General features: G+C 56.1%; 2 protein-coding genes across 3 annotated transcripts in view; one reads left to right on the forward strand and one right to left on the reverse strand.

The window, feature by feature from the left end:
- The window catches only part of STARD9 (StAR related lipid transfer domain containing 9), a 126,882-nt gene extending 122,862 nt beyond the window's left edge, over positions 1-4,020 (forward strand). Inside the window, exons 36-37 of the transcript XR_006886907.1 lie at positions 1,014-1,077; positions 3,845-4,020. The gene's annotated coding sequence lies outside the window, so the exon portion shown is untranslated. The remainder of the gene's footprint in view (positions 1-1,013; positions 1,078-3,844) is intronic.
- CDAN1 (codanin 1) lies at positions 24-12,534 on the reverse strand. Of its 2 annotated transcripts, none has more exons than XM_046649714.1 (28): positions 12,408-12,534; positions 11,713-12,200; positions 11,299-11,502; positions 10,934-11,103; positions 10,709-10,822; positions 10,544-10,622; positions 10,034-10,154; positions 9,741-9,850; positions 9,159-9,248; positions 8,399-8,474; positions 7,701-7,906; positions 7,274-7,394; positions 6,977-7,123; positions 6,696-6,862; positions 6,234-6,321; positions 5,924-6,013; positions 5,667-5,721; positions 5,316-5,449; positions 5,128-5,231; positions 4,710-4,868; positions 4,281-4,344; positions 4,029-4,107; positions 3,698-3,846; positions 2,375-2,482; positions 2,189-2,252; positions 1,849-2,030; positions 1,486-1,593; positions 24-831 (listed from the first exon to the last, which is right to left on the reverse strand). In XM_046649714.1, exons 1-28 carry the CDS (start codon positions 12,495-12,497, stop codon positions 706-708), a joined length of 3,693 nt encoding a protein of 1,230 aa, XP_046505670.1. In that variant the 5' UTR covers positions 12,498-12,534; the 3' UTR covers positions 24-705. The 2 variants fall into 2 exon arrangements, with proteins under 2 accessions (XP_046505670.1, XP_046505662.1); XM_046649706.1 differs by having other exon boundaries at positions 11,299-11,505.
- Between the last annotated feature and the right edge of the window lie 805 nt (positions 12,535-13,339).

The raw sequence follows: 13,339 nt of genomic DNA on the forward strand, positions 1-13,339 counted from the left end.
AATAACTAGACGTGAAGCCCTCGGTAAAGAAAACAGTTTATTTTAAAAAGCTCTAATGTTCGGCCCTGTGCGTGGCCCCCGGATGGAGGGAGGGTCGAGAATTACTTCCTGCACAGGGCTCAAGGCAAGGGAGGTGCAGGGTAAAGCCGGGTTTCTGTCGGGCAAGTGCCACCTCATCTGTTGTGCATTTTTCAGAAGACGGCAGTCCAGCTCCTGGTGGTAAGAAGACTCCCAAGATTCATGTTTTAACTTTACTCACAAGTTAAGCAAGAGTCATTTGCCTCTGTCATGATTTCCCAAACCACAAAGTTTTAAGAGATGCTGGGATAGCAGCAAGTGGGGCTCGCATCCTGTGTCGACAAGCCCATACACATCATTTCATTTAGTATCCAAGTTATAAATGCCAGCTCTTCTGCTCCAGGACTGGAGTCTCTAGGCTTTTCCACCATTATCCTGAACCAGGTGAACCCTCCTCCTTCCTCCAGGACTTGGGTGGTGAGCCTGCAGTCAGTGGGATGCCAGGCAGCCACACGCTTCCTTCGAACGTGAGCAGGAGGCCTGATTACAGACTCAGCTACTCCTGCACCAGCAAGGGTCAGCATGGGCACTTGGGGTGGTGCTGGGCTCTGGGGCCTCCTCCTGAGGCACAGTCAGGTGGGTTCCAGGGTCCTGGTGAGACACCTAAGGCAGGGCCACTTCCCAGCCCTAGCTCTGGGCCAGCACAGTCCCCCGGTTTGGCTGCACCAGCTCACAAGCTCTTAGCTGGGGTTCTGGCACGTGGGGCTCGGCTAGAAACAGGTTGAACAGTGTTGCTAATTCTTCAGAGAAGTCCTGAAATAAGCAGAAAGATGACAGAAAAGGCAGACACATAATTCTAGATGGTTCATCCTTTCTACTAAAAATCAATCCCAAACATCAAGCCCTAGCTCCCCAGTTAAGTAGACGACCCAGCTGTCTTATTTCTTCCCGACCGCCTTCTACGTTGACATTGACTTGAAACCTTGTCTCATCAGTGTTCTGGGATGCTCACGTTCCGGCACAGAGAGTCAGCTCTGATGAGAGGCTCAGAACCATCTAGTGAGTACTTATCATCCTCTGCTACGTAATTAACATGCACATTATTTCATCTTGACAAACCCTAAATTATTCCCATTTTATAGATGGAGAAACTAAGATTACTGAGCCCTACATCACAATAATATTAAGTACTGGCCAAAATTAAAATCCAGGTTATTCTGATTTTAAAAACCCATACTCACTATGCCACATGCTTTTCAACTACCTGCCTTCCATCTTCCCTTCCTCCACTGACACAGTCCTTCATAAATACTCAAATGTGAAGAAGGGCCACCAGAACAGCCACTCCATTTCAGGGTGGCCCTGAAGACACTTGACAAAATCCCCTGAGCTTTGCAAAGATCCTAAGAATACCAGGCCCCATCACTTACCCCCTTTCAGGATAAAAGGGACATGAGGACTCCTTACCCCTGGCCACTGGGCCTCACGGAGGCTGCCCAGGCAGGCCTCTATCTCAGTCTGTCCCATGAGGCCTTTCTCTACCAGCTCCCGGAGCAAGAAGAGCAACAGGTCCCACTGCAACACACATAGGGGAGGAGGTGAGTGTGGCCAGGAGGGCTACACAGTGAGTGACCTTGACTGATACAAAGGACAGGGAGACTAAGGAGGAGACCTGAGATTAACTAAGGGAGTTTACTTTACTTTAGCATGGAACAGAAAGGGGGAGGAATAAAGGAAGAAAGCAGCTCATAGTGTTTGGGTGACGGGTGGGCCTAAGAACATGACTGCAGAGGGCTCAGAAGCCTGCCTGCCCCCATCTCTTTGGCTCACCTCCCTGGGCCGAGTGTCTGCCAGAAGCCCCACGTTTCTTGGGCTCAGCAGTAGCTGCAGCGGAACTGGCACCTGAAAGTTGTCCTTCCACAGGGAAAGCAGCATGTGCAGGAGCCTTCGCGCCTGCCCTCTGTCCAGCTGGTGCTGTGCCGGGGGCCCTAGGACAGGAATTTGGTCTGCAACTATGGGAAGAGAGGAAAGCCAGGCTTTAAGAAATGGAGACAGGGGCACCTGGCTGGCCCCTAGGAGGATGAAGAGCAGAAGAAAGCTCCCTGTTTCCAATCTTGCTTGTACCTAACCCCAAGATTTGGCAAGAGGGTCATGTGACAGGGCGCCATACCAAGGAGGGATGCTAACTCCACAGAGCACTTTGCCAGATGCTGCTCGGCAGGTGGGCACAGGAACTGTGGGGAGAAAGGAGACCCTGGACATTAGCATCATCCTTAGAGCAGCAGCCCCAAGCCAGTGCAGCTCTGGTTATCAGGCACTGGACAAGGACACACAAGAACATCCTGCCACGTCTCACCTGGCGACACTGCAGCATCTGGCCCAGCTGGCCTAGGAGCTGCTCCAGATGCTCCGGGGACACACCCTCCTCAGGGTCCCTGGGCCCCGCAGCCAGAGAAAGCACATCCTGGAGAGAGCAGGGGCGGGAGCAGAGTGAGACCTCGTGCCAGGCTGGGGCCCAGGAGGCCACAGAGAGTGTGTCTTGGGGTGGGGATGAGCCAGTGGAGAGAGGCAGAGGAAAAGGAAGACAGGGCCCCTGGGGTGAAGTCACCGGGCCAAGGTGCCCTTAGACTTGGGCTTGGGCAGGACAGCACAGCCGGGAGAAGCGATCGAGTGACAACAACAGAGGGAACAAATGGAGCAGGTAAGCTGAGGGGACAACGTCCTGCCAGAGAGCTTGAGAGATGTAATTTGTTTTGGGACAAAGGTCTACCTAGCCAATTCCCAGAGAGTGTCTCATTCTGAAGGCCTTTAGGGGAACCGTCCTACTGTACATACATCGTAACATTTTCTGTCCTTTGTGCTTCACTGTTCATCTCAGGAGTCGAGGTTTCCGTACAGAAACCTGCTGCATATTGAAAACCAGTAGCTAATGGCCTCTCAGCTTTTTCTTCTCAATTCCTACATACTTTCTAATTTTAGTCATTCCTTCTTTGTCCCTAGTCCAAATCTTTACTCCAACACTAGTACCCTAGACCAGGGCCAAACAGTAAATTGTTTAGGCTTCACAGGCCATAAGGTCTCAGCCCCAATTACTCAACTCTGCTGCTGTAGCACAAAAGCGGCCCTAGGCAATTTGTAATGAATGGGTGTGGCCGTGTTCCAATAAAACTTTATTCACAAAAATAGGCAGCAGGCTGGACTTGGCCCCTGGGGTGTGTGCTGACCCCTGCTCTAGACGGTCTGAATTTTTTTAATCAAGAGTATTGATAGTTTATTTTTACTGCCAGTAACTAAACAAGCATGACCTCCTGCATAGGAGAACATTTGTGAAATCACATCCCAGTAACAGGGTGACCGCCCTTCCTACTACCCTAGACAGCCATTCCCTACCTACTCCCATCACCATCTGCGTGATACAGATTTAGTCAAAAATTTTCACATCTACCTTTCACCCTCCTTGGGTGACTCAAGTACCAAAAGTCAGAGAAGATTAATTAGGAAAATCATTCAGTTCAGCTTCGCCCTACCCAGTCCCACTGAGTCATGGGTAAGACAGGAACTAGCTGGACAACACAGAGCTGCTACACAAATACTGGAGTTGATGTGAGAAAGGAGGGAGACCAGGAAAAGAGCAGGGAAAGGGAGGAGGGGAGCCAAAGGGAATAGGGGAGCTGTGTACTTTTATCTCGGAGATGAGGTGGGAGGGGAGGGGAGCATGGTGCTCACAGGCACGGGAGCAGCCCCTCCGCTCCCCCCGGGCGGCCGGTTCAGGACCCTGGGCTCGAAGCAGGCGACTCACTGCCGCCTTCACCTCTCTCCTGATCAGCGCTGCAGGTCAAGGGAGAACGGAGATGGTCACCAGAGCAGCCCCGCACAGGCTCACCACGCCAACCCGTGCCCTTCACCTTTTCTAGCTGGCTCTGAGTCCCATCTCCCCTAAAGGGCCGCTTACTTCCGGCCAGTCCACTTTTGAAAAACTTGGTCAGCCATTCCCCTCTCCTGGACCTTACCTGTGACGTTGGCTGACAACCAAGCACAGGCTTTCTCTGTTGCAAGCCCCACAGCGATGTGCTCTGCGCTGCTTAGAACCTGTGACACAGGAGGACTGCAGAGTCAGGGTCCAAGGGACAATGATGAATGCCCAAGTCCAGGACTGACCCACACACTGGCAGCAGCCTCACGCGTACACCCACGACTCAGCAGTGCACCCCTCCCACCACCAACTGGCCAGCCTGCCAGCTCCAGGCCTCCTCCCTACGTACGGCTGCGGGGGTCTCCTCGGGAAGCAGTGCCCGCACAGCGCCAGGGCTCTTCTTCTGGCAGAACCTGAAAGGAGAGAGGAAGTCAGTGATCTTTCAGCCTGGCTCACGGAGGGAAATGCCCTGAGTGCACCATCGCCTGAGCCGGGAGGGCTCTGCCTCGGGGGAAGCACGTCAGCCCTCAGGCCCCACCCCAGATGCCGGGAGGAATGGGACACCCAACCACCTGTGCTTCCAATTCAACTTTGGGCTTTGGGTCCCCAAAATGCTAAAGCCAAAGAGATGAGCCTACAGAGGAAGCAAAAAGAGAATAAAAAAAGGGGGCGGGGAGAGGACACAGAATAAAGGATATGAGTGAGAAAGAACGAAAAAAGGTCAGAAAAATAAAGCTCAGAGGCGATGAGAGGGTCCAAATAGACTGGCGTCTCTTACTCCCGCCCCTGGGTCAATGCCTGGGCCCCGTGGGGGCACAGCTGGGAACACAAGCTCTCCAACAGCTGGGCTGGATCTCCCCCTTCCTGTCCCTGCATCACCAGCTGCTCTTGAAGAAGCGACTCTGCCTGGCGCACCAGATCTGCCACCAGCGTGGCCCTGCAGCAGGGACAGCAAGGTTTGGAGGTGGTTGGAAGGGTTGAATCGGAAAGGGGCTGCAAATTCAAGGAAATCTGGTCAGAAGTGACTTCAAGGATGTTAGCAAAGTTAGCCCCCCACCCCTACCCCCGGCTCTCCCACCCCCCAGCTGACTGTCCTCAGTTTGGCAAAAAGGTGTTGAGTTAAAAGGGGAAAAATGATAAGGGAACAAGACTAGGACCCTCAACACCTCCATTGGCAACCCTCAGCACACACTCACTTGATATGTTTGACACAGTTGGAGCCAATTCTCTCCGCCACAAACTCCACAGTCCTGCGCAGGGAGGGTGGCTGGTTGTGGAAAAAGGCTTGGGCCAGCTGTGCCTGTGTAGAGGAGGGAGCGGTGGAGTGAAGGGTTCCGGCTCTCTTCCCTGCTGGGCAGCCCCCTACCCCCACCCTGCCCCTTACCTGAAGCCCCTGAGTGGTCCGGGGAGGCTGGGCTCCCAGGCTGGTGGTGGTGGTGGGGGTGATTTTTCTCACGAAGCCCCCACTCCGCGCACTGCTGCCTGACACCCATGAAGCGAGCAGTTTGCGGAGCTCTCCTGCATCAGAGAAACCAAGTGCTTAGTTCCAGAACCTCCTCCTCCATCACAAGCATCTTGGACTTTAAGCATTTGTGGAGTAAAGAGGCTGAGGCACCTGGGGAGTGCCTAAGAGAATGACGTCTTAGGGTGCTAGGCTCATGGGGGGCCTTGTGGGTACTCATGAAGGGACAGGCCAAGGACCGAGGACCCTCTGGGGGGAGACCAGTGTCCTCACCGATATAGGGGCAACAGGTGTAGAGCAGGTGCTGGTCCACCACAGGCATGCTGTCCTGGGGGAGAGAATGGGCCAGAGTGGGGAAGGCAGGCAGGCTTCTCTTCCCTCCCAGTGTGCCGGAAGTGGGACAGCCAGGTCAGAGAATTAAGTAAGAGTTCAGTCTCTAATCCTGGCTTGTCTCCTGCTCAGCCATCCCAGGCAGTCTGCCTCCTTGATTCTTGCGGTTCCCCTGGCTCTGGCTGGACCCCGACACTTACCAAGCCATGCTCGGAAGCTACGGTGTCCACCTCAAAGGCTTCCAACTGACCCTCTTCCAGAAAGAACAGGTCCTCAGGGACTGTGGGAATCTGGCAAAAGAGCAGGGCAGTGCAAGCTCCAGTCAGCACTTCAGAGACTCAGCACACCTCCTACCTCATGGTTGCAGGGTTTAGGGACCTGGTTCAAAGCTTCCCTCTGAAGTCACGGTAATTCCCACACCTCCTCTGAACCTTCATCTTCTGGCCTGACTTCATTCAGACTTGAGACATTCTCCCTCCCCTTCCCCACCTGCACCTTCACTGCACCAACCTGGAAAAGCCAGCCCAGGACAGCAAGGAGCAGCAGCTTGTTTAGAAAACACATCTCCCCTTCGCCTTCCTTTGACAAGACCAGGCTCCTAAAAGGTAAATGACAGAACTGGATTTACGCAAAGAAAGAAATGGAATGGAGTAAAAGAAAGCTGTCACTGGGAAGCTGGTTCTCAAAAGCCGATCTAAGGCTCTGCTGTTGTGACGTGACCAAGGTCTCCTCATCGCCCCTCCCAGACATGTACTCCCCCTCAGCTGGGCCACAGGAGCAGAAAAGGGCCAAGGAAAGTGCAAATAATTGCGCGCGCCTTTCCTTGGGGACCAAACCCTGCCTCTCCTCTGAGGGTCGGTTATGGACATGGTAGCATACAGGACGCACAGGCTGCTCGAGCCTCTTGATCGAGAGCAGCCTCAGCGACGTCCTCCCTGCCCCCTTCGCACAGTTGGACCCTTCTCTACTCACCGATGTAGGCGTAGCAGGAGAGTGAAGACGCTGCGGTAATAGCCCAGCATGGGAACAATGTGGTCGGCGAGGGAAAGGAACTCCACCAGCCAGGGCACTGTGAGCACCGCTCGGCGAGCCCGCAGCCCCTGCTGCAGCAGAGCCAGCACGTCCAGGGCCGGGGGCACCTGGCAGGGCCAGCGCTCAGTCAGTGCGTGGGGCCCAGGGGGCTGGGGAACACCCTCTAACTCCAGTGCCTTGCGGCTCCTCCCAGCGCCCTCCTTACCAGAGCCCCCATTCACCTGGCTCCTCAGGGCCAGAATGGAGTCCTGGAGCTCACGGGTCGGGGGTGGTTCAGGCCCCCGGTATGGCAGGAAAGCCACAAAACCCAGAAACTTAGCCAGAAGCCTCAGGCTGAGCAGCACCACAGCAAACTGCCTCCGTTCACCCTGTAGGGGATCAGGGAAGTAAAAGGTTCTAAGCATAAGGTTTCTAGAATAATTCCAAATCGGTTACAGAGTTCTTCTTGAAAAGCCCCCTCCCTTCCCCCTTCCCTCCTAGGTCAGAACCCTGTCAGCTCCCTTGCTCTGCTCTCCAACCTGCCAGTCCACGTCTGACTCCCCATCTTCATCACTAGGCTCAGGCTGAGGAAGAGCCAGGCCATTGAGCTCCCGGATCTTCAAACTCAGACTATCCATGAGATGCTGATTAAACTGGAAGCTGGAGGGGGAGCAAAAAGAGAAGAAAAAAGGCACTGGCAGAGGCGTATGAAGAACCAGAACAGAGAAGAGGTGCTCCAGACAAAGGCGTGGCAGGGTAGAGAGGGGAGGCCAAGGAGCAATGAGGTTACCTACGTGGGTGAAAGAATGAGAAGGGAAATGGAGGCAGGAAGTGTGAACTGGAAGGAGCCCAGCCGTCACCCAGTCTGCTATATTCCAGCAAAGGAGAGAGAACTGTCTGCCCGCTGGGAAGACAAACCTCTCCCGGCCTCTGCCTCACTCCCTGCAAGACACAGGGCACCTTTACCTGCTGGCACTCAGGATGAAGTCCCTGAAGAAGCCCTGACAGCCTGGGAAGGTGGGGGGCGGGCAGGGCCCCCCGCTGCTTTGAGGGGCCACAAGCCGTTCCTGTAGGCGCCGCAACCGCCCCAGCTTGTCAGCTCCAAGCATACTTAACACATCTGGAGCCTCACCCAAGACAGGGCCCCCAGCACCACCAGGACTCTGACACATCTGGAGCAAGGGGAGGAAAGAATCGAAAAGCCAGTAAATTTTTCTGGAAAGAAGGACTGAACAAAGGAAGGAGGAAGTAATGAACATTCATGGAATGTCAACCATGTCTTGGGTGCTGTAGGAGGGGATTATATTCTTGTTTTACAAATGAAGAAACTAAAACTGCGAAGTTAAACATTTGCCTAGGATCACTAAGAGCTAGGATTTGAAACCAGGCCTGCCTGAGTCCTAAACCTGGGCTCTTTCTACCATAGCACAAATCAAGGGAAGGAGGCAGTGAGAGGCTCAAGGCAGGCAGGGGTGCAGGGGGCAAGAGCGCTCTGGCTCCTCTCCGGCTGCCTAGGTTTCAACCACCACCCAAGGAGCAGAACTCCTGTTCAAACTCCAGCCCAGGACCTGCCGCTGCTTGCCCCTTCCCGCAGTGCCAGCCATCACCTGGCTGCCTCCAATGCCTACTGTCCACTGTAGATTAGTCTCCTGTGGGGCCATTACCTGGAGAAGCTGTTTTTGGAAAAGCCGAACAAAGTGGCTATGGCTGCAGGCTGCAGAGAGTTGACCCATCATGGCTCTAAGGAGTAAGAGACAGGAACAGAGTGTGAGGGGACAAAGAAGAGAGAGAAAGATCTGAGAGAACAAGCCAATCCTTGCGCCTTTCAGCCCTTTACCAGGGGCTTGAGGAGACCTCTGCCAGAGCTGGCTGGCACAAGGATACAGGAAATGAAAAGGGACACTGTCCTCAGCACCAAGATCCCTCAAGTCTAGGGATACATTTAACCAAACAAGAAAAATACACCCTTCCCATCTTTAGTCTACACTGAGCGCCAGTGAGCTTCATGACCAATGTGGAAGGGAGATCACTGGACAGAGGATGTTCTCGCTGCATCCTAGTTACCCAGCTGTGCAAAGTTATCAGAATTGCCAAACTAGACGATGGAGAAAAAGGTGGTTGGAAAGGGTCTAACTAGTTACTTGGGCCAAAACCAAGCATGCTGGAACAAGAGCTTTGCACTTTTCCAAGCATTTGCAATCACAAAACATGTATGAGTTGTTTCTGAGTGGAAGGAGCTGGAGAGACAAATCCCTTTTGAGTAGAGGCAGAGCTGATAATAACTGGAGAGATTATGGAGGACAGAAGATAACAGCTTTGGGCTGGAAGGAGCGGGAGAAGAGCCTTCCTCCCATTGGCTACCCAGGCCCCACTAAGCTGCTCATGCCGGAAGCAGGACAAGGCAGCCAGGGTGTGAGCACCTACCTGATCCTGCTGCCCAAGCCCTTCTCAAAATCCCAGCCAGGCTGCTCATGGTGATCTTCCCACTCTCGAAGCACCTCATAAAACACATCCCTGAGAGACACATGAGAATGCCTGATCGCCTGAGGCACAGCTGATCCAAGTCATTCCCAGCCGATCTAACTCCTGCCCAGGAGCGCCTTCCCTAGCTTGGAAGAATAAAGGACAGGGCTGTCTAAGCCCCGTTCCTCATCCTCCCCACTGTTCTCTACATGATGATAACGCTCCAGACCCAGGAGCAGCACACGACATGCCGCACGAACTTCTGAGGGCAGTGAAACTTGGTCCAGCTCTCTCTTGTCTGAGAACTCTGTGACCAAAGTCATATACCTGTGAGAAGGCTGCTAAAGTCAGAGGTCAAAGTCCATGGGCATGAAACAGAATGAAGCTATGTGGTCCTTATGATGGTTGGCAGGAAGGGGCTGGTGATGTTAAAGCACCACCTGTTAGTGCCAAATTCCTAGTTTCTATGAATACGACATAGGCTGCCAATCCCAGAGAAAATGCTGCCTCATCTCCTCCCCAAAAGTTCCCTTTTCTGGTCACCTCTGTTTTTTAAAAGTATGAAAGGCTCGGTCACTGGAGAAGTTGGCACGATTGTCAGTTTCTGGCTGAAAGGAGACAGCTTGAGCAGAGGGTGGCATCGCCAGGGAGACCTAAAATATGGCAGTGACATTAGGAACTGAAGCCGGCAAAGTCCACACTTAGAAAACTTCATCTCTGCATTCCTACCCAGAGTTAGCCCACATGATGCTAGAGTAGTGTGAGCCGGGCTGCCTGGACTCTGAGGCTGGAAGGGCCAGGTCCAGGCTAGTAGCCGTCTAAGATGGGGTCACTACCTTAGCAACGCTGCTCTCGTAGGCAGCTTGAAGGCGGCCTTGCAGAGCAGGTGAGAAGCACAGCAGCCGCTCATTCTCAGCCAACAGCTTCAAGGTCCCTTTGTCCAGACAGGAAAGAACTCTACAGGGACAAGAGCACATACGACTGAGGATGGGACACAGACTGCAGGCACCCAGAGCACTATCTGAGGCGTGGAGCAGGTATGTAAGGCAAAGTCGCGGGCCAAGGATTAAAGATGATGGAGGCAAAGGGGGAGGACATGTGACCTAGGGAGCAAGAGTGCAGGACAGGAACATTAGACATAAACCCAAAAGTCAGCTGCCAAGCCCACAGGGGCAGTGTGATTCTTTCAGGAGCTAAATTCAGTCTTGACACAAAACTAAAGGTCACATGTAGGAAAAAGTCCAGGGCACTGCATTTGTGTTAAGCACAAGCATGTACCCCGAGTGGCCAGAGAACCAAGTGGACACTGGGAATAAGGCTCAAATGCCCCAGCTCGGGAAACTCACTGAAACTGATGCTCCAAAACCTGCACAGCAAAGAAGACACAGTCATGGACGCTCTGGAACAGTGGACTTTCCAGGGAATCTAGAAGGATTGTACCAAGCTGTCTGTCAGTTAAGAATTGTTCCATCTCCAGACCCCATTTCTCAAAAAGAGCCTTGCTCACCGACCTAAAGCTCCTGGACTTGGTTCAAGGTCACTGTCCTTGGCGGCCACCATCCTCCGGGCAGTAAGGAGCTGAAGGATGAAGAAAAGCTCCAAGAAGAGGTTTGGGACCAGGTTCTCTGGATATAAAAAGCACCATCCAGAACCAAGGCTCAGTTCCATGTGCCTTTTCAACTCTCCTGCCCTGTAGCTCTACAAGCAGCTCCACTCCAAGCCCTGTGCTCACTCACCTGCAAGGCATGAAGAGTAGATAAGGGCTACCAGCTCCAGGCGCCGGTGGGAAGACACTCCAGCAGGGTCCGCGGGTTCAGCGGTGAGGTTTCCTATCCGGCTGGGGAGGGGAGACCCTGACTCTGGGGTGGGACAGGCGGGAGTAGGTGACTGCTGCAGCTGCTTGGAGCTATGGAGACAGAGAGATGTCATGAGCGGTCAGCCTGGCTTCCCCTCCACAGCCACACTCCGGTTCCTCCAGAGAGGGCAGTCACAGCCCAGGAAACAGACCCAGGGGTCCCAGGGGGCAAGTCAACCTCCGGGAAAAGCCCTGCAGATCCCCACAGGGAGGAAGCTGACATCCCAGGGAGCGGCAAGGCCATACCGCTCCTTCCTGAGCATCTCCCGCTCCTCTTGCAGACTTCTGCACCCTGGGGGAAGGCCATGGCCCCAAGGGCTAGTGTCCAGGACTGAGGGTTGGGAACTGGGGACACAGTTGATTGGGGGTGAGGTGAAGCAGGTCTTGGGCTTGGAGAGTGACCGCTCTTCGCTCACCGGAGTTGGGTTGATCCTGCGTGAAGGCTTCGTCCTGCTGAGAGTAGCCACAGGTCGTTCTCAAATTCCCATCTTCAAGCACGGCCCCTCCAGCCCCACAACGGCTGGACCCTGTGCCCAACGCCCCTCACCGCTGTGCTTCTCTCACTCCCAACCTTCCAGCCAGCCAGCCCCACGCTCTACTGCGGGGCGCCCAGCCCTAAGGTACTGACTCCCCATCCCCCAGATGAGGGCTGATTCTCACCCTGCAGGGCCGAGGGGAACCGAGCCTACGGGAGGGAACTCCTCCAGGTTGCTGAGGTTTGGTGGATCAGAGCGCGCGAGGCTGGGGCTGCCGGGGCTGCCAGAGCCCCGAGGCCTCCGGCCCGCGGCCCAGGGCAGGCACTCCCCGCCGGCCCCCTCCTCCAGGCCCGCGGGGCCGCGGCCTCCGCGCTCGCGGGCCGGCCCCGGGCCCCGCCTCCTGCCCCCGCGGCGGGCCGAAGGGGCCTCGGCGGCGGGGCTCGGGAGCTGGGTGGGAGGGAAGAGCTGGCTGCGCGCCCCGCGGCTGCCCCGCGGCGGGCCCCCCGGCCTCCCTGGCAGGGCCGCCGAGGAGCCCGGGGCCTTGGCGGGGGTTGGGGGGCCCTGCGGGAGGACGCGGCTGCTCTGCTCCCTCAGGAAGTTCAGCAGGAACGGCACGAATTCCTTCCGCAGCGGCCGGAGCGGGCTCAGCGCGGCCGCCTCCCCGGGGTCATCCTGGGGGAGGAGCGGCGAGGGGCGCGGGTCAGCTGCCAGCAGCCGGGCCGCAGGGCGCGCTGAGCGGGCGGCCCGGGCAGCGGCCCGCGGCTGCAGCACACTCGCCCGGCTGACAGCCAGGCCCCCGAGACGAAGGGCAGCGGAGGGCTGGGATCTCCCGCGGGAAGCGGCCTCGGGTCAGGCCTGGGGGCGTGTCGGCGCTGATACCTCCGAACTCTGGGCGCTGCGCGCGATCCACCGCACGGCGGCCGCGACCGACACCTCCTCTCGCAGTAGCGACTCCAAAACGGCCGCCATCCCGGTCGGGACGCTCGGAGGCGACTGCGCAGGCGCGGGCGCGCCACGGGCGGCCTAGGAGGGGCGGGGCCGGCGCCGAAGGGCGACGGTTGGGCAGCGGGCCGGAGGGGCGGGGCCGGCGGGCGGGGCCGTAGGGCGGGTCGGGCCCGCGGCGGCGGCGGGGCTTCCTCAGGCCGGAGCTCAGCCGCCGCCTGCCGTCAGGGCCGCGGTGCAGGCCCGTGGGCCGCGAAATGCAGCCGCACGGCTGTCGCTGGGGCCCGCCCCGGCTGCCCTGGCCCGAGGCGCTACCTGCCGGGACGCGGGGACGCGGCGGGGCAGACCGAGGGCCGGGAGAACGGCCGGACAGTGAAGGGGAACGATTCCCGGGAGAGGCAGCTGCCTGCATCTTCTGCGACAGGCGCATTCTTTTCTTTGGAGAGTTTTGCTTTCTAGAGTCAACCGTCCCCACCCTCAGGATCTTAGGATAAGGCAGCCTAACCTCATTTTGACCTTGTCTTTCCAAAGGCTGGGTTTTCAATGCCGGGGTCCACGCGGCATCCCTGGTTTCCCCGCACTCAACATCAGCTGATGACCCTGTCAGACTTGAAGACCGAACCCTCGCAGGAAGGCTTTCCGTGATCCTCAGCCCCTAACTCTTCATCCCGCGACAACCCTCAGGCCGCCCTGCGCACTGAAGCGCTTGTCTGTATCTTGGCCTCCCTTACGCCTTATAATGATGGGTTTACACCGGGTTGGTATTTCAACTACTTTGCAGTTGAGAGGTTAATACGCACATTCATGATTAGCTTCTGGGAGCGTGAGTTATTTCGGAATTTATTTCAAAAACCATGAAAGTCAGCTCT

Source organism: Equus quagga, chromosome 2 (assembly GCF_021613505.1).
Source record: "Equus quagga isolate Etosha38 chromosome 2, UCLA_HA_Equagga_1.0, whole genome shotgun sequence".
Lineage (NCBI taxonomy): Eukaryota > Metazoa > Chordata > Mammalia > Perissodactyla > Equidae > Equus > Equus quagga.